General features: G+C 33.8%; 3 protein-coding genes across 3 annotated transcripts; all 3 read left to right on the forward strand.

The window, feature by feature from the left end:
- Positions 1–1,043: 1,043 nt before the first annotated feature.
- Positions 1,044–6,422, forward strand: LOC11444462 (uncharacterized). The gene is made up of 3 exons (XM_003619543.4): positions 1,044–1,242; positions 1,484–1,566; positions 3,503–6,422. Exon 3 carries the CDS (start codon positions 3,612–3,614, stop codon positions 5,886–5,888), a length of 2,277 nt encoding a protein of 758 aa, XP_003619591.1. The 5' UTR covers positions 1,044–1,242; positions 1,484–1,566; positions 3,503–3,611; the 3' UTR covers positions 5,889–6,422.
- Positions 6,423–9,884: 3,462 nt separating this feature from the next.
- On the forward strand, positions 9,885–11,365 carry LOC120576091 (uncharacterized). Its single transcript, XM_039827073.1, has 6 exons — positions 9,885–10,005; positions 10,085–10,381; positions 10,480–10,570; positions 10,649–10,790; positions 10,875–11,032; positions 11,221–11,365. The coding sequence occupies exons 2-6, from the start codon at positions 10,261–10,263 to the stop codon at positions 11,363–11,365; spliced, it is 657 nt and encodes a 218-aa protein (XP_039683007.1). The 5' UTR covers positions 9,885–10,005; positions 10,085–10,260.
- A 3,775-nt stretch (positions 11,366–15,140) lies between these two features.
- Positions 15,141–18,965, forward strand: LOC112422807 (uncharacterized). Its single transcript, XM_039827074.1, has 7 exons — positions 15,141–15,534; positions 15,627–16,187; positions 16,327–16,704; positions 16,953–17,171; positions 17,254–17,699; positions 17,810–18,098; positions 18,189–18,965. The coding sequence occupies exons 1-7, from the start codon at positions 15,141–15,143 to the stop codon at positions 18,767–18,769; spliced, it is 2,868 nt and encodes a 955-aa protein (XP_039683008.1). The 3' UTR covers positions 18,770–18,965.
- The last annotated feature ends 1,016 nt before the right edge of the window (positions 18,966–19,981 follow it).

Consider the following 19,981-nt stretch of genomic DNA (forward strand, 5'->3'; position numbering starts at 1 on the left):
AACAATTTTTAATTGGTTTGATTGTTCAAGTTTATGGTTGAGGAGTATTTTGACTAGTGATACACCGATTCATGGGTTGTCCGATCGAACCGGGTGATCTCATTAGGGTTTTGAAACATTGATACAATGAAATGTCATTTTGTCGTTGTACCGATTCAATAAACACTAAGGTATTAAAAAATAAATTAGTTTTCAACCATTCTATTACGATCCTACCAAAATTTAATTTTTGAAACTTCGTAAAAGGAAATGTAAATCTATATGCTTCCAAAATGTAATCGATATCAATACATGTCAATTACTTATGCGGAAAGCATCCCATAATTTGTTATATAATTTTTATACAAAATTCGCTGAAAGTGAATTTTAAAGATAAATTTACCGTAAACATGGAATTTACAACATAAAATTACCATCATTTGATAAAATTATTAATCTTTATTGTAATTTTTCCACTGTTAATTTTTACCGTTCTTTATAGTAAGAATCATATATATATATTTTTAATATTACTATTCTTAGATAAAATTATAGATTTTTTTTTAGGGAAAAATTATAGATCTTATTATAAATTTTATTTTATGAATGATTTTTACTTTGCTGCAAGTGAATGAAAAAATGGTTAAGGTTGAGATGAAAATAAATGAAAGGCTGATGGACCAACACTCTTTTTCATATATATATATATATATATTATGCCAAATTTATCAAAAACATTTGTGGGCCAAACACGCACTGCTTCCCATGCCAACTCAACCGACCCACTCGCCACCCATCCGATCCACAACCCACCCAACCGAAACAAATTTTGGCAACATATCAAGATGGTTTCTAAATCCACCTCACCATATGTAAAATATATCAAAATACACTACCAGAAGTAAAATGCCACATTTTACGGAGCGTATTGAGCAATCATCCACATTAGATACCTCTGTTTGGGCCGAGTCCACCCGATGTCCAACCCTAATCGTGTCGGCCCAAATCCATAACCACCTCTATACTCAAAGTCCAAAATTTCTACTATAAATTTCACCAAAAAATGCCCTAACAAAATAACCCAAGTAAAATTTCATTTCAGACAAAAAAAAAGCTTAGAACTAAAAGTGCGTTTTGTGTGAGCGTGAAGAAGCTTGAACAATCGGTGACAAAGTACAACACTTTCTCACCAAAATTCCAAACACTTTCTCAACAAATTCATCATTTCATCATTTTTCTTCAACGATCTTAATTCCTTCAATTGTAAGTCACCATTTTTCTTCTTCACAATCAATAGTAATAATAAAAAAAATCATCAAAAAAAATTTCATTTTGTTTTTCATTTTGACGACCCTTTAATCATTAACTTCATAATTCTCATTTTTCATGCTAAATTTCTCAACTTTATCTGATTTTAGGGTTACCCAGATTTTCATTTTTCAATTTTTTTCTTCATTTTTATGATATTATTATAATTTTAGGGTTTTGTTCGTTTTTCTTTCAGAGTTTCACCAGAATTTGCATTGAACTTCAGAAACTTGCTGTGATTTCTAGAAGCTTGGAGGTTTTGAAGTTATTTTGATTTGGGTAAGTTAAGATTCTTCTCGTTAATGTTTTACTTGAAATGAGTGAATTTGATTTTAAATTTTTGAATTATGAACTTGTTTGTGTTGTGATGGATTAAGATTAAGAAGTTGATGAATAAGTTCAATTTTGTAATAATTTTTTTTGGCGCGGTTGTTTGTTTATATCGTTATTTAGTTGCGATTGATTCTGTTATTTATATATGATTTTAATTTCATTTTCACGCGTGAAATGTAAGAATTCAATGTAATGTTTTGAAAAATTTAAAACCCTAGCATGTTGATACCGGTAGTCAACGGTTTGATTGTTTGAATTTATGGTTGACGAGTGATCTGACTTGAGACACTGCCAATCCAACTCACGGTCTGACCGGTTGAACCGGGTGGTCTGATTAGGGTTTAAAAAATCTAAACCCACATCACACTGATAGTTATAATTAATGGTTTATTTGTTTGAATTTATGGTTGAGGCTGAAGATACGGCCAATTCACGGTCTGACCGGTTGAACCGGGTGGTTTGATTAGGGTTTTAAAACATTGATATAATGAAATGTTATGAAATGCTGTTTCGTTTTTGTACTGATTCAATGAATGCTGACGTATCTAAAAATTAATTCGTTTTCAACCATTCCTTTTCGATCCGACCAAAACTTAATTCTTTGATACTTCGTAAAAGGAAATGTATCTGTCTCCCGACATGTAACCGATACCGGCACGCGTCATTTACTTATCCAGAAAATATCCCATATTTTTGTATACTACTCTTTATTTTTATATTTTTTTTTTATTTCAATTATAGTTATTGAATACAGTTTCGATATGTTGTGCCAATTATTGACACGGTTGTCACCCAGATACAACGCGACTCATTCGTAGCGCCATTTTTAACCTACTTTTTGTACCGTTGTAAGTTTGTAATTCTTGAATTTTCTACTTAACGTCTGTCTGTTCGATTGTTAAGGTCCAATGTGTTCATATTATGCTGCCAGACTTCTTTTCTCGTAAATGTTATTGTGTCCAACTATGGAGTTGATATGGTTGCAGAATTGTGGAGTTCTGAATTGCATTGTTTTGTAGCTCTTGCTCATTATTTGCTCTGTTTCTGTTGTTGATATCACACTATGCTCTAGGCTGTATATCATACATCTACTTCATTGGTTTGGTTTGCACTTTTCCTGACTTAATGTGTTCCTATTTTTCTGCTCTAAGCTCCTTTCATTCTCTACTATTTTGCCCATCTCTTTACATATATTTTGCATTTATGTTACATATATTTATAAAATTTTGTTAACGTATCTAGGCTGCGTTGTATGTTGATTTTTTTAAATGTCTGATATCTTTGTATCTTAGTGTGCCTTTATTGTATTATGTATCTGGGCTTCTTGATACCAGTATTGTCATTCGCGGATTGTGGAAAATAGTAGTTTGTTCAAATTTTTGTATGCAACAACGCTATGATGCTGCTATTTCACAATATTTTGTATTAAATAGCGAAGTGCAAAACAATATGGTTTTGTTTGAATTCCGATATGTTTTAGACGCTATTTAACAACACTGCTTGATGATACCCTTTTTATTGGTATTTGTCAATTAAAAGTGATCTTGTTCTAGTACACACCGTTTGAGTGTGTTTGCAGTTGCATTATGGTGCGTCCTAGAACATAATACAACTGCAAACACACAAGCGGAAATATACTTTGATGTTTGAGTTCTGCTGTGACAATTTTTTCTAAAACTTGTGTAGGACCTACTCGTTTAAACTATATTGCTCTTGACTATTTTGTAATTACGGACCAATCAATGTGCCATTGTAAATCTGATTGTGTTATAGTATACCTCAAAAGATAGTGCCCTTGTATTTTCTCTATTTGAATTTGATTGAATTCAATTTGCAATGCAAGTTATTACCTTATTAACTAAAATCTACTTTTACCTAACAGGGTTTTATTTTCAAGGACGGATCACTTGCCGAAGCGGTATGTGAACTCAAACTATCCATAAACTGGTCTATATAGAAAATAGACGTGAACACGAAGGCAGGTGAGTGAAATGGAGTGCAATAAGGATGAGGCCACCAGAGCTAAAGAAATCGCTGAGAAGAAGTTTAAAGCAAAGGACTTTTTGGGAGCAAAGAAGTTTGCTTTGAAAGCGCATAATTTATTTCCTTCCCTTGAGGGTATTCCTCAGATGATAGCTACACTCGACGTGTATATTTCTGCTGAGAACAAAGTAAAAGGAGAAGTAGATTGGTATGGTATACTCGGTGCAAACCCCCATGCTGATGAGGATACAGTCAGGAAGCATTACAGGAAACTAGCTCTCATGCTTCACCCTGACAAGAACAAGTCCAGCGGATCCGATGGGGCGTTTGGGCTTATTTCAGAGGCATGGAGTATACTGTCCGATAAGGATAAAAGAGCAGCCTATGATGCGAAGATAAAAGCAAAACCACAGAAAGGTTCAACCATTTTTGGTGGTTCATCGACAAAAGCGACGGCAAACGGGGCTAACAACAGTAAAAAGAAAACGCCTTCAAGCGGAAAGAGTCATAAGAATATGGCTAAAGAACCCACTTCATCCTCTGCCAATGCATCAAAATCCACATTTTGGACTACTTGCCATCGATGTCATATGCAGTATGAGTATCTTGTGAAGTATCTTAACCTTAAACTCGTCTGTCCTAACTGTCATGATGCATTTGTAGCTGTAGAAACTAATCCGCCTCCCAAAAGTGGTATTAGACCTGGAACTTCGTGGAATTTTAAGCAAAAGGCCGATAACCAAGGACCTAATAAGGGCAAATTTAATGCCGGAAAGAACAACATGGCAGCTCCAAATGTTGGTGCAGGGTCTAACAATAACAGTTTCCAATGGGCTCCATTCACAAAAACTTCCGGTGTTTCTAATGTGGCTCAAGCTGCAAATGTGGTTCAGCAGGCATATGGTAAGGTGAAACGAGACCGCGAGGAGGCACAAGCAGCTACCAAAAGGGAAGAAGCTTTAAGAAGGAAGCAGAATGTTTCGAAAAAAGGTTACTTTAATCCGGCTAAGAGGAAAAGGGGGGTCATGGAGGCAAATGGAGCTTCTGACTTAGGCAAGAAGTTCAACTGTACTAGAGATCTTTCCCCAGTTGAACTTCAGAATATTCTTTTCGAGAAAGCTAGAAAAGAAATTACCAAGAAACTCAAGGAGTTTCAGTCAAATACTGTTGGTAAATCAGTGGGGAAAAAGAGTAGAGACTGCTTTGAGAAAGCAAATCAGAAAGGAGAATTTTCCGGCAGAAACTCTGAGATCTGTGCTCAAAATAAAATCGGGAAGTCAGAAGATGTGGAGAATAGATTGCAGGCTTGCAAGTCAGTTGCAGCTCCTACCATTGATTACAATTGCACGGAAATTTTGGATGCAATGCTAGTAGATGTTCCAGATCCTGATTTCGATGATGTTTACAAGGATCGAACTAAAACTTCTTTTGGTGAAAAGCAAGTATGGGCTGCATATGATGTTGGTGATGGGATGCCTCGACGTTATGCTATGATTCACAGAGTGATCTCTCTAAATCCATTCAAGTTGCAGCTCAGCTGGCTCTACCCAAATACCAACAATGAACCAGGCCCCTTAAATTGGGTTGCTTTAGGCTTTCCAAAAACTTGTGGCGAATTCAGAATTGGCAGACGCGAAATCTTTAACTCGATCCATTTTTTCTCTCAGAAGGTTAGGTGGAAAAAAGGTAATGATGGAGCCATTTGTATATATCCTCGAAAAGGGGAGGTATGGGCCGTCTATAGGAATTGGTCTCCTGACTGGAACGAGCGAACATCAGGTGATGTGATACACAAGTTTGATATGGTTGAAGTACTTGAGGATTTTGTTGATGAACGTGGTGTAACTGTTATTCCTCTGGTCAAGGTGGCTGGGTTCAAGGCAGTATTTCACCACCACTTAGATGAGAAAGAGATCAAGATCATTCCAAGGAAGGAGATGCTTCGATTCTCTCATCAGGTACCTTCACACTTACTTGCCGGTGAAGAAGCTCCTAATGCTCCAAAGGGTTGCAGGGTTCTGGACCCAGCTGCTACTCCATGTGAACTTCTCGAGGTAATAAAAGTTGCAGAGGAGGAAAACATGGTGAACGATGTGGATAGTGTTGTAAAGGAAACTAATCGTGAGGAAATGATCGTTGATACTGGAAAACTTGGGGGAACGAAGGAGGTAATGAATGAAGTTGATACAGGAAAACTTGGGGGAACAAAGGAGGGAATGAAGAAAGTTATCCGTAGAATAACTCCAGAGGAGGACAGAGGGAAGAAGATATGCAGAGGCTTGTAGCTAGCCTCTGATTTCAATAGCCAGAATTAATTTGACAAAATAGGATCCAAAATGAGTTAACACATTTTGATTCTTTCTTGGATAGATGAGAAGTTCTTATTTCTTTCTTTATCCAATAATCACCATTGAATACAGGTGAGTTTTGTCAAATTTTTTCTAGCTGTGCAGTGTTACTGTGAACCAAAAAGGGAAGATTTCATTCCCAATCTAACATTGCAATTAGTGTTTCAACTCTTGAAGTTGATTGGTTTAGCCTCCTGTCATACCAAAAGTTAGTATTGGGATGATGAGACTATTACCTTCTGCAAATTGTTCTATATTTGAACTTTGTCGGAAGCCGAACTCTGCAATTTGCATAAGGGTCTGGGTCTGGCTTTAAATTTTATTTTATTTTACATTTATTACTTTATAGGTTTCTTACTCAATTTTGGCACTGTAAATCCAATTTAGTGGCATGTTTTCCAATTGTTGCCCATGTTTTTGTAAGAAATTTAGCACAGTTAATGATTTATACCAGTACTTTGACCTTACAAAGTTGATCCTTCTTCCTTGAATAGTTTTTCTTTCAATTTCCAGCATGTTACATATAGGTAATATAAATGAATGTTTAATGGTGAAAAGGTAAAGCATGTTATTCTTGCTCTAATCTTGACCATTGATCAAAGATCTAATGGCTTTAAGGTTATATCTACCCTTGCACCATTCTTCAGGTGTGTAATGGGATATGATGCCTTGTTTTATACATATTCATGCACAACTTCTGGAAAAAAATTTGAGGCAAGATATTGAGAAAACCAATATTTGGGTTTTACTAGGACTTGTTCTCCTAAACTTTTGATTTGTTGAAATGAGTAATTGTTTTTACCCCAACATGACTTTGAAAGTACATATTTGGATAAAAGAAATTGTGTCGTATGGAAGTGTATTTATGAAGAAATTATGCTGTCTGAAGGTGTACCTTTATAAAATGTGTAGTTTTTTTTTTTTTGGTGAAATATGGGGTGTGAAAAGTAGTGCCATTGTTTAATTTTTTTTTTTTGAAGGATTGTTTAAATTTGTTGGTTGTGTTTGAAATATTAAATTAATTTTTAAATTTTGTTGTGAACCGGGTATTCTCTACACGCAATTGTTGAGACTATTCTTTGAGCAAGATAAAATCATAATAAGTGACATTTTTTAATGGTTGGTAGAATTACCATACACTTCACATAAGAGCATATCCAATAAGAAATGTTTTGTCTAATAGCACAGAGGGTTTTTTTTTTTGGACAAATAATAGCACATAGGAGCTTTTTAGCTACTTTCATTGGAGAAGAAATAAGAAGGATTGCTATTGAGATGCAAGGCTTGTACAATCACCATCTCTCTCTTGCATAAATGTGGTTCCATTGCATTTTTATTTAACTTCTTTCATAATATTTCAAATAAAAAATTACTACATGAATTCAAAGTTAAAAATGGAGTGATTTTTGAAGAGTTGATGGGGGTGGAGTAAATTAGTGCTTATTAGACAATTAGATTTAAATTCTTAAAAAAGACAATAAAATTTAAAATTAAATGAATATGTAATGTGTACAGGAAGAACCACTGTTATTTGAACAATCACTTTTTGTACAACTTATGAGACAACCAATAATATAGAAAGAAATGTATGTCTTGTTACGAAAACCAAAACAATAGAGAGAGAGAAACAAGGGCATAATGAGTATATGAGAGAGGGTTGTCCCAAAAATGGTAAGAAAATGGTTGTACAAATATTATTTCTCACCACTTAATCTATCTTTTAATAAGAGCATTATCGGAGATGCTTTTAGTGCAAGTAATTGATATTCATTGATTCAAATATTATTAATAATAATTGAAAATGATTATTTGCTGGATCTTGTTGTTAATTAAGGTATCTTAAGTTGGAAGTCATAGATTAATCTTTTGAGGTTGAAAGATGCATTTAACATACCAAAATCTTTTAACTCAGAAATTTTGACAAATTGAAATTTCGAACCATCACTATCTCGTTGCACCACCCAATGTTGTCTTCCTCGTATCGTATCCCTTGGTAAATTGTTAGTCAAATTGTTATTATTCACCAATGCACAATGAGGTTGTCGTCATTTTCATCATAGTATCACTATTATTTTTTTTACAAATTCTTATTTACTTTGGGTAAAGTTATCTTAAAAAATGATGTGTAGAGTTCACACCAATCAAAAGTCATTTATTATCTATGTTATATCTATAACATAAATAATGAAAGACAAATGAATGATTTAAATTGATGTCAACTCAACATGAGTAACTTTACGCAACTTTTGTTCAAGGGTAATGTATTTGTAGCCTTTTTCCTAATAATATAACCTTATTTATTAAGAATGTTTTGTTGTTAATTCGTTAAAAATCACATCAATAAAATACTTGATGTGTGGATGATGATAGTGAATCATTCACTATTTTTAGAGTCTTTTAATTAAGTTTTTTAGTCTATTTCAATTAGTCTATCATTTAATTTAAAGTCAATTTGAATAAATTCTTATTGAGTGAAGTGATACATTGTGATACATTATTATTAGTTAGTGACATGATTTGAAAGAAATCAAAGAATGCTTGGCTATAGGAAATAAGGCGATGGCCACGTGAGCAACTTCAACTTACAATATATGAAAGGAAGTAACTACCATTTTTACTTATTTACCCATGCCTGATTTTGCAGTAAATTTTTCACTTACCATTTACAAGGTTATATATGTCTATTCTGGCTGTCAAATAAACTTTTGGACTAATTAGTGCAAATTACTGCAGCTACTCCCTATTGTCCAACGGCTATACAATTCTCCCTCCTATTATACCCTTTTTTCTTCATTGAGAAGGAAACCAAACTATTCACCATCATATCAGTTGCAGTGAGATAAAACTACTCCATTATTCTATATTTTCACTCTCTCTTAACTTTCAATATTCTTCTCAGAATCAAACCGGTCACCGCAAGCATCTTCTAAAATCTGCTTTCCTCTTCTAAAATCGATCCAACTGCCTCCCTCCAAGGTATGAAAAATCAATTTCGTTTTGTTTCCTCCGTATTTCGCTTTCCTTTCGTGATGCATGTTGATTGTTACACATTTATTTGGTGATTTTCAATCTATTTTATGAAGAACATTTAGATCTGTAAAAGTATAATGGTTATTTTTCTTCTTCTTTTTGTCATTTTCGTTTATTAATGGTTGCATGTAAGTTTAAGTGTTTCAAAGTTTTCATTTATGAGTTAAAAAGTTTGTAAAAGCCTTTATTTGGATTTTTTGGTGTGTTTATTAATGGTTTTTGTTGTAATCCTTCAAACTCCTTCAGGAGCTGTGTGTTTTTGGTTCAAGCTATCATTTTTAAAACTTAATCCTTTGTAAAAGTTATGATCTTTCATCAATCTTTGTGTGTTTTTGGTTTGTGGCCGGTTCTATGTTTCATGATGAGCAGATGATAGTTGTTTGATGATTTTGCTGGATTTATGAACAATCTGAATGTCTATACGTTTCTTTATATAATCATTGATGAAAGTTGTTTTTCATATGGTGAACTACACTAATCTATGTAAGACCACTGTTAGGATGAACAAGGGAAAGAAGATTGCTATTACTCGTCCTTATGACAATGTGAAGGATGTGAATGACTCCAAAGATGTTTGGAGTCTTGCTGTCAGGGTCATGGATCTTTGGTGTGTTACTGGTAAGTACAGACAGGAGCAGTACTTGGAGATGGTAATTGCTGATAAGGAGGTGATATTCTATTCCTTAAATACATTATTTTAAATACTGCATTTTTAGTAAGAATGATTCAAGATTAAGACAAGATATATTTATGCAGAATGACATGATCCAGCTGACTGTTCCATATGTGGAACTTGCTAAATGGAAAGAAATCTTGAAGGAGAACAATACTTATACAATGCTAAATTTTAAGGTATTGAAAAACGATGTTGCGGTCAAAGCTTCGACTCATCCTTTCAGACTTGCAGTTTCAGGAGCAATCATTATCAAACTAGTTGATTTTCCTGCCATCCCTTTAGCCTCTTTCAGATTTAAAGACTTTGGAGAGATTCTGGCTGGAAACTACAGGAATGATCTGCTCATAGGTTAATATTTTAGTGCTTTCTCTGTTATTGTGCATATAGATGTACCAACACTTATATTTTGTGTGTGTGTGCTTACCAGATGTCATTGGAGCTTTCCAAGATATTACTAATACAAATAAAAAGGGAACAATCATAAGATCAGTCACTTTTCTTCTTAAGGATGCTAGGTGGTTTTTAGTTAAACTTATTAATTTATCCATATTCTAAGTATATACCAACTTTATTTGATATCATGCGTATAAATACAGTGGCCTAATGATTCATGCCACACTTTGGGATGAGTCTGCAAAGCAATTCTTTGATGCTTTTAGCCAGGCAAATGGACCTGAAACAATCTTCATTGTTCTCAAGCATGTGAGGGCTAGAGAAGCACAAGGTTCACATAATAATCCTTAATCTATTTATTGTTATGCAAGTGTTTACACCATAGTTATAATCGTAATACTGTGTCTTGATGTCTATTTTGCCTGTTAGGTATTTATCCTTTGTGTGTCACCAATACCTGGTCTGGAACTAAGGTCATAATCAATGCTGAGATTCCTGAAATTGCTGAGTTTAAGACTAGGTATGTTTTACACAATTTTGCTTACACAATATATTTTCGAGAACATTTGTTACTATGTTTTTAAATACTTCAACACAGATTTGCAGAACTTCCAATTGATGATGTCAATGCAAGCCAACAATTGTCACAACTTACCCAAGGATCTCAGATGACTCAACAAGGGGATATCATGAATAAGGCTCATTTTCTCACTCTTTCTGAGGTCAATCATGTGATGCATGTAAGATATTATTCCTATTATCAACAATATCACTATTGTTTTGAACTATTGTATAACTGTTTTGGTTATTGTTGTATGTTTAAGGAAACCATTTGTGTAACTATTGCTGAAATAAAAAAGATCAATGCCAACAAATATGGATGGATCTATGATGGATGCAATTTTTGTACTAAAGGTGTGAGGATGGATAATGGCCAACTCAAATGTAGAGGAAACCATATTAATGATGAAGCAAAACCCAGGTAGGTAGAGTTGATATTTATAAGAATTTGTTAGTATGGTTATAGTTGCACATAAGTTTCATTTACCTCAGATTCAATATTATTCGATCGGTCATATAAGTTATGCAATTATCTAACTTTAACATCAACTGATTAGATGAGTTACACATTCATATTAAAGCCTAAAATATGAGCATTATTATTTTCAGATTTAGGGTTGAGGTTGAAGCTGTTTACAAGAATGATAAGGCAAAGTTTTTGTTATGGGAAAATGATGTTGCATCCATCATGGGAATGTCTGCTCAGGAGCTGAAAGAACAGTTGGTTGAGGTTAACATTTTCCATTACTTCTAAATATAGTGATGTCCCTTTTTAGATATGTGTCTAATGTTGATGAGTTCATAGATTGGTCAGTTTCATCCAACGACTTATCCCCCAATTCTGGATCAAGTTGTGTGCCCACAGAAGGTTTTCAAAATCAAAGCTTGTCTTGGATCAAGTCCGTACTCTGTTATTCAAATTAGTGACAATGAAGGGCTTTTGAAAAATCTTGAAAAACAATTTGGATTGGGAGAGGTATATAACCTTGTGATTGTAGTCAATATTTTGAAGTTTTTATACAAATATATTTTAAATTTTTTCCATCAATGATTGTAGGTCAGTTCAAAGCTTGCCCTTCTTGATGAGGTGAAGTTTGATGAAGTGAAGGAGTCTCAAGAGTTAGTTGTTGATACTTTGAACACTGTAAGTTATTTATTTGTATACATGTCATTTTCAAAATAGTTTTTCCAAGTGTTTAACAACTAGCAACCTACATAAAATACTCAAATTATAGAGAATCCTCATATATTCCATTGAATGATTGTGCAGCAATCCCTCTGTGATGAAACCGATCATTCCTGCAGTTCTGCGACCCCTCCTCCCAAAAGAAACTCGCAGGAAGATGTTGATTGGGTTGGTTCTACACAGGATGTTGAGGCAACCCAACTTTCTTCAACTAAGCTTGCCAAACAACCCAAGTTAGAGCCAAAGAACTGATCAGATCACCTTAACAAGAACACCTTTTATCTACCTTTTTTTGGTTAACTTTGACCTTTGGTTCTGAACAATTATCTAAGTACCATATGTTGGTCTTTTGCACTTATCTTGGCTGATGTAATATATTATCTAACCTATCCAAACATCGTGACTTCTGTTAAATGACTTCACTCACAAGCTATTTTGAATGACTACTACTTATGTGCTTGAATCCAAATGCAATATTAACTACTACATTTATAATACAATATTGACTGACAAACTGTTTATATATATATATGTGACACCTAATAATCTTTTTACTAAAATTACGTCATTATAGTATCAGATATTATAGAACATTAGTTACCATATATAGATGAAATTATATTAACCATATTTCAATAATGAACATCATTAAACCATAAATTCTCGGTTTTCTAAACATAATGATAATTATATTACACTTAGCCACAATATTACAAATATCTTAAATTGATAAAACGATAATAATTTCTGCTATCTTTTATGTATTCATATGAAGTTAAATGTGATTGAAAAAGTAGATTATAGATTTGGTATTGTACACCATACTTTGCTGCAATTGTTGTAGACTCTACCAAAAATTGTTCCCTCTATATCATTTTTATAATAGTTTCCAGCTAAACTCTAGCTTTGGAAGACGTGATCACACAAAAAAGCCTATGGCTGATCTGACTTCTAGATGTAATCATGTAATCTATATGTTGTCTTTCCAAGGCTGATTTCAAGTAAGAAATAATATAAACAATTTATAATAATAATTAGATTTATCTTTTTTGTTAATTATCTATAGCCTATTTTGGTGTAATCTCTTATTTCTAGACTGTGTTCAATCACATTTGACAAGTAGGAGGGAAAGTGAAATTTTTTAAATCAATTTCAAATTTAGATTTCAAATGTTAACTATTACAAATATATCATTTTACTTAGATATGGAGGGAAACAAAAATGTTTAAAAGTGCCAATTCACTCAAATATCATTTCACATACTAATAGTTTGTTCTTTTGCATTTCAACTCAAACTTCAAACATGGTGGATGAAGGAAAAGATGATGCTCATGTCAAAGATGCTAAAGCAAGACGACTTGGAAGAAAGGAAATTCTTCTGTCTAGGTTTCCCAAGAGACGAAAATCATCTCTTTCAGCTTCTACAACTCCATTAGCTAATATCACCAACACTAATTTTACATCACAAAACACACAATCATCTACCAACAGGAACCACAAACCTATTCCTCCATTTAGGTTAATAAGAGACAATCAGAAACCAAGTTCAAGTGATATAACCTCTGCAAGACCGTTTTCATCCTTCAATCCAAATCCTTCTGTGTCAAATATTTCTGCATTATACAAACATGGAACACAAACTAGCTTGCCACAATTGCATAGTCCTGTTCCAAATACAAAAAATGCATCCAGAGGTAATCCATTCTACAGACCAAAGCATCCTTTTCCAATCAATTCTCCAAATTATCATCGAACAAATTCAACATTACAGCAAAGGCCATTTTCAATGGATTCTCCATCTATTGTTAGAAGTCATGATCTAATGTCAAAGAGTCAGCCTAAAACCACAACTCCAAATTTCACGCAACCAACATCATCCAACTTCCAGATTCGAAATCCAAGAAATGTCTCTACTTCTCATATGACTGGAATAAATTTATTAAATAGATTTGAGATGATTGATAAAAATATTGCATCATCTTCAACTGCTGCTGAAAATGTTGACATCAATGATGAGAGTGATGGTTCTGCTAATAGTGAAGATTTCGAAGCATACAATGCAGTTCACCAGAGTGAGAGTGAATCTTCTGATGAAGATGATTTAACAGGCAGTCAATTCAGAGATAGTGCTCAATACCATACTCAAGGTAGTTTTTTGCACTCTTTAAATTTAGATAAAACTGAAGGCAGTCAAATTGATTATTTTTTAGCACATTCCTAATACATGTCTATTTATTGAGAACATTATTTTGGTTCTTATATTCAAGTATCCTAATTTATATAAATACATGTAGGATATTATGATATTGGCGATCCTGTCATAGAGTGTCAACAATGTGGAGCATGTATGTGGTATCAAGAGAGGAAAAATAAATCTAGAGAAAGTGCAAATCCTAAGTTTGGACTGTGTTGTGGTGATGGAACTATTCAATTACCATATTTAAGGAAACCTCCTGCATTGCTCAGCCATTTGATGTATGATCAGAACTCATGAGAATGTAAACATTTTCAACAAAACATAAGGTTGTATAATAGCATGTTTGCATTTAGTTCACTGGGATTTAAAGTGGACAAAAATATCAGGAGAGGTAGAGGACCACCTACAATTAGGATTCAAGGACAAGCATGTCACCGAATTGGCAGTATGATTCCAATGCCTGGACGTCCCCCAAAGTTTGCCCAGTTATATATATATGATACAGAAAATGAATTGCAACATCGGCTACAAGGTCTCAGGTACATAACAAGTTTATAGTTTATTAAATATTAACTATGATATTAGAATTGATATAGAATGTTGATATGTTTTTTGTTCTTAATGTAGCAATGCAAACCAGCTGGATATACAAATGATTGCAGCATTGCAAAAAATGCTTGATGAAAATAATGTTCATGCTAAGTCATTTAGAATGGCTCGCGATAGGTTGTCCGAAGGTGATGTCCAAAATTTGAAGTTAAAGCTCATCTCTGAGAGGACAACAGACGGACGTATCTATAATCAACCTACAGTTTCAGAAGTTGCAGCACTTATACTTGGTGATGTTGATTATGCTCCTAGAAGGGATATCATTATGGAAACACAATGTGGTGAGCTACAAAGGATAGATGAATTTCATCCTGCATACCTCGCCTACCAGTATCCACTTTTGTTTCCGTATGGCGAGGATGGGTATAGAGATGATGTTCTGCACAGAGATAAAAAGACAGGCAAAAACCAAAGAGGGTTCATCTCACAATTAGAGAGTGGTTGGCATTTAGGTTACAAACCAGACTTTTTGAACCGATGACAATCTTGTGTGCAAGAAGGCTATTTCTACAGTTTTTGGTTGATTGCTTTACCATGATGGAAGCTGATAGGTTGTCATGGTTAAGGAAAAATCAATCCAAGCTAAGAGTTGGTAAATACAAGTCTTTGAGTGAGAACCAAAACAAAGATCAACCAGAGTCATCAAAACAAGGTAAAAGAGTTGTGTTACCTTCGAGCTATACCGGTGGTCGAAGGTACATGGATCAACTTTACTTTGATGCTATGGCGATATCGAGTGCGGTTGGATTTCCAGATCTGTTCATAACTTTTACTTGCAATCCAAACTGGCCAGAAATTCAAAGATATGTAACATCAAAAGGTCTTAAACCACATGATAGACCTGATATTATAGCAAGAGTGTTCAAAATCAAGTTTGATCAACTACTTAAAGATTTGACGAAAAAACACCTCCTTGGAAAGGTCATTGCATGTGAGTAGCTATCAACTCTCTGATATACTATTAACTCCTATTTATAATTGCCATATGTTTGCTAACAAATAATTTCATTTTCTAAATTTCAGACATGTACACTATTGAATTTCAGAAGAGAGGTCTCCCACATGCACACCTTATTTTCTTGCACCCGTCAAACAAATATCCTACCCCAGAAGACATAAACAAGATTATTTCAGCTGAAATACCAAGTCCAAATAACAATCCACAATTGTACACATTGGTGGGCAATCACATGATGCATGGTCCGTGTGGATTAGCAAATAAAAAATCCCCTTGCATGAATAATAAAGACCGTTGTACTAAATTCTATCCAAAGAAATTTCAGGAATCAAGTATTGTTGATCATGAGGGTTATCCTGTCTATAGAAGAAGGGATAATGGCAGTCATATTTTAAAGAATGGAATTGCATTGGACAATCGGTCAGTTGTTCCATATAATTCGCATTTGTTAATGAAGTATGAAGCTCATATAAACATGGAGTGGTGCAACCAATCCAGCTCAATCAAGTATCTCTTTAAATACATTAACAAAGGGTATGATCGAATAACTGCAGCTGTTGTGTCTGATGGTTCAACAAGTAGAAGTCCAGATAACAGTCAGGATGAAATCAAGAAGTACCTTGATTGTAGATATGTTTCACCAAGCGAAGCTTGCTGGCGCATATTTAAATATCCTATTCATGGAAGAAAACCATATGTTGAAAGGTTATTTTTTTCATTTGCAAGGCGAACACTCAGTATATTTCAATGATTATGAACATATAGATGATGTGATGCTGAGACCTTCGGTTACAGAGTCGATGTTTACATCATGGCTGCAGTGCAATGCTAAGTACGCTGAAGCTAAGACACTTTCATATGCCAAATTTGTGTTTAAATTTGTATATGTCAAAGTTAAACGTACTTGGACACCAAGGAAAAGGGGTTTTGCAATAGGAAGGTTGATGTGGGTGCCACCAACCACAGGAGAATTGTTCTACTTGAGACTGATGTTAACCAAAGTCCAAGGACCAACCTCTTATGAGGACATCAGAACTATTAACAATGTTTGTTACGACACCTATAGAGAGGCATGTTTTGCAAGTGGATTTTTGATGGATGACAAGGAATACATTGCTACTATTAAAGAAGCAAGTGTTTGGGGTTCTGGACTTTTTCTTAGATTGTTATTTGTTACTTTGTTGATCGCAAGTTCAATGCATAGGCCAAAACATGTTTGGGAAAAAACATGGCAATGACTAAGTGATGGTATTCTTTATGAACAAAGAAGATTGGCAAACAATCCAGGTAAACATGCCTTTTTCGCTTATCATCTCTTAATAATTATATGATCTTCAAATGTAAAAATCAATTTCTAGATTTGGCATCTAATTACTTTTATCATGTGCAAGGTTTAATGCTTACTGAAGAACAAATTAAAAACTTAACATTGACCGAGATTGAAAGGCACATGGAAACAAATAGAAGGAGTTTGAAGGATTACAAAGGATTTCCATATCCTGAAGGATACATTGTTGAACAACTTGGAAACCGACTGATTTATGATGAATTAAATTACAATGTCAACGAGTTGGATGCAGAATTTCAACAACTCTTTGCTACATTAACAGGTATACACTAATTTAGCATTTTCTGGAACATTTTCAAAATAGTTTATTATATTGACACAAATTTTACTTATTTTTGAAACAGATGAACAACGCAACATCTACCATAAAATAATGTCATCTGTTAGTAAAGAGAAAGGCGGTGTGTATTTTTTACACTGTTATGGTGGTACTGGTAAAACATTTATGTGGCGAACTTTGGCGGCAAGGATAAGGAGCCGTGGTAAGATTGTTTTGACAGTTGCTACAAGTGGTATATCATCTCTTTTGCTACTAGGAGGAAGGACAACACATTCTAAGTTCAAGATACCTGTACCTGCCTTTGAGAACTCCAGCTGTAATATAGATGGTACAAGTGAACTTGCACAACTTTTAAAGATGACCAAATTGATCATATGGGACGAGGCTCCCATGGCTCATAGGTTTTGCTTTGAAGCTCTAGATAGAACTCTCAGAGACATTATGTCCTCAGATAAAATTTTTGGTGGAAAAGTTGTGGTATTTGGAGGTGACTGCCGACAAATATTACCGGTTATACCCAGAGCCAATCGCTCAGACATTGTTAATGCTACAATAAATTCCTCCTACATATGGGATTCATGTGAAGTTCTTACTCTGACCAAAATATGCGTCTTCAACAGAATGCAATGTCATCAGATAATCAGGAATTGAAAAACTTCTCTAATTGGCTCTTGAAAGTTGGCGAAGGAAAGCTATCCGAGCCAAATGATGGAATTGCGGAAATTGATATACCAACCGAGTTTTTAATACATGATTTTGATAATCCAATACAGGCTATATTCCAGAGTACATATCCAGATTTCTTGAATTACTACAATGATCCTCAATACTTACAATCAAGAGCAATTCTGGCTTCAACAATAGAATGTGTTGAAGAAATAAATGACTACATACTCTCATTGATTCCAGGTAACTTTTCAAACGAATATATTACATTATTTATGTATTTACACCTGAAAAAGAAACATGACTCCAATCCATATTTATTATATTGTATAGGAGAAGAACAAGAATACTTAAGTTCTGATGAGATTGACAGATCAGAGATCAATGATGAATGTCAATCATTTGATATCTTAACACCAGAATTTTTAAATTCCCTGAGATGCTCAGGTCTTCCTAGTCATAAACTTAAGTTGAAAGTAGGAACTCCTATCATGCTTATGAGAAATATTGACCAATCAATGGGATTATGCAATGGTACTAGACTTATTATTACTAGAATGGCCAACCATGTTCTTGAAGCGAAAATCATGTCAGGTACAAATATAGGAAGCATGACTTACATTCCAAGAATGGATATGTCTCCTTCCCAATCCCCATGGCCATTTAAGCTTACCAGAAGACAATTTCCTATTATAGTTTCTTATGCCATGACTATCAATAAATCTCAAGGTCAATCACTAGACAGTGTAGGTTTATATCTTCCAACATCCGTATTTAGTCACGGTCAATTGTATGTTGCTATGTCGAGGGTAAAGAGTAAGGTTGGATTAAAGATATTAATTCATGACAAGGAAAAAATCCCACTGTCAACTACCATGAATGTAGTCTACAAGGAAGTTTTTGAAAATCTATGATGTAAGTTAACTCATTCCTACAATTTCGTTTAAAATTTATGATGCACTGATTTTATCTACCTATGATCATAAACTACACTTACTTATCTTCTTCCTTTTTAAATTTAGGTGCACAAGAGATTAATGGACTCACATAGCAACAACGTAGAAGTTGACTTCATTTCTTTTTTTGGTTGGACCTGATATAGGTGCATAATGGATTAATGGATTCACATAGTAACAACATCCAAGTTCAATTGAACTTTTCCACAGTTATCATTTAACTTGGACATTGTTGCTATTTTGATTGAGGAAACATTAATTCAGTTTGCTATGTGTAACTAATGACATATATTATTATCTTATAAGTGCAACTATAAAGTTTATATTTAAGTCTTGAAAAGTGGTTGCAGCAAAATCAATTCATAATTATTTATATTACACATGAAGTAGTATAATTGCATCCAAATTCCACTATATGACAAGTTACTGATACACGCATGCTACACACCTGCACTTTGTAAGTACCCAACTTGCATGCATAACACATCTTCTATACTTGAATAGTATTACAACTTGAATTGGAAAATCATCAATAAAACCAACATGTATGTTTTCTTATTTTTAGTGAAAGTACCAGTAAGATGTTGGAGAAATATAAAGTACACAAATATAACACCTGCAGCTTTGAATTTGTCTTATTGTACACCATTCACTACTACATTTCTTGAATTTGTCCTATTGTGCACACATTCACTACTACATTTCACAATACCATGTGCTTATACCATATGCTATCTGTCAAAAGTTTAAGAGAGCACAGTCTAGCTATTTGAATTGGCAAATCACCTACATTTATGTTCTTATTTTTAGTGAAATGTATTGTACGATCTTATCACAAGGTGAGAGACGATTTTGGTTACATCCTTACCAAACCAACTACAAAAATTTATAACATATTCAATTATATAATTTAATATATTTCCTATATATATAGTAGTGAATGCAATATCATACAATTCATCAACTCAAAATTGCCAAAGAAAAATGAATGCACAACAAATTATAACGAAACTTCAAACTGACCCAATTGAGGTTTTTTCAGTGGTTCGATTAGCATTTCAGATTTTAATTAATTCTTCTTAAAAATTATTTTTGCCTCATTCATACTTCTTAATCAATAATAACATCTATATATATTTTTTTTTATTTCAAATTAGAACTATGCTGAGG

The sequence above is a fragment of the Medicago truncatula genome, chromosome 6 (assembly GCF_003473485.1).
Source record: "Medicago truncatula cultivar Jemalong A17 chromosome 6, MtrunA17r5.0-ANR, whole genome shotgun sequence".
NCBI lineage: Eukaryota > Viridiplantae > Streptophyta > Magnoliopsida > Fabales > Fabaceae > Medicago > Medicago truncatula.

Bases quoted from the DNA above. Each gene is read 5' to 3' on its own strand.
- LOC11444462 (XM_003619543.4), top strand. From the start codon at position 3,612: ATGGAGTGCAATAAGGATGAGGCCACCAGAGCTAAAGAAATCGCTGAG.
- LOC120576091 (XM_039827073.1), top strand. From the start codon at position 10,261: ATGATTCATGCCACACTTTGGGATGAGTCTGCAAAGCAATTCTTTGAT. The intron at 10,791-10,874 runs GTAAGATATTAT...TGTATGTTTAAG, and splicing joins AGGTCAATCATGTGATGCAT to GAAACCATTTGTGTAACTAT. The intron at 11,033-11,220 runs GTAGGTAGAGTT...TATTATTTTCAG, and splicing joins AATGATGAAGCAAAACCCAG to ATTTAGGGTTGAGGTTGAAG.
- LOC112422807 (XM_039827074.1), top strand. From the start codon at position 15,141: ATGGAAGCTGATAGGTTGTCATGGTTAAGGAAAAATCAATCCAAGCTA. The intron at 17,700-17,809 runs GTTATACCCAGA...CGTCTTCAACAG, and splicing joins ACTGCCGACAAATATTACCG to AATGCAATGTCATCAGATAA. The intron at 18,099-18,188 runs GTAACTTTTCAA...TATATTGTATAG, and splicing joins CATACTCTCATTGATTCCAG to GAGAAGAACAAGAATACTTA.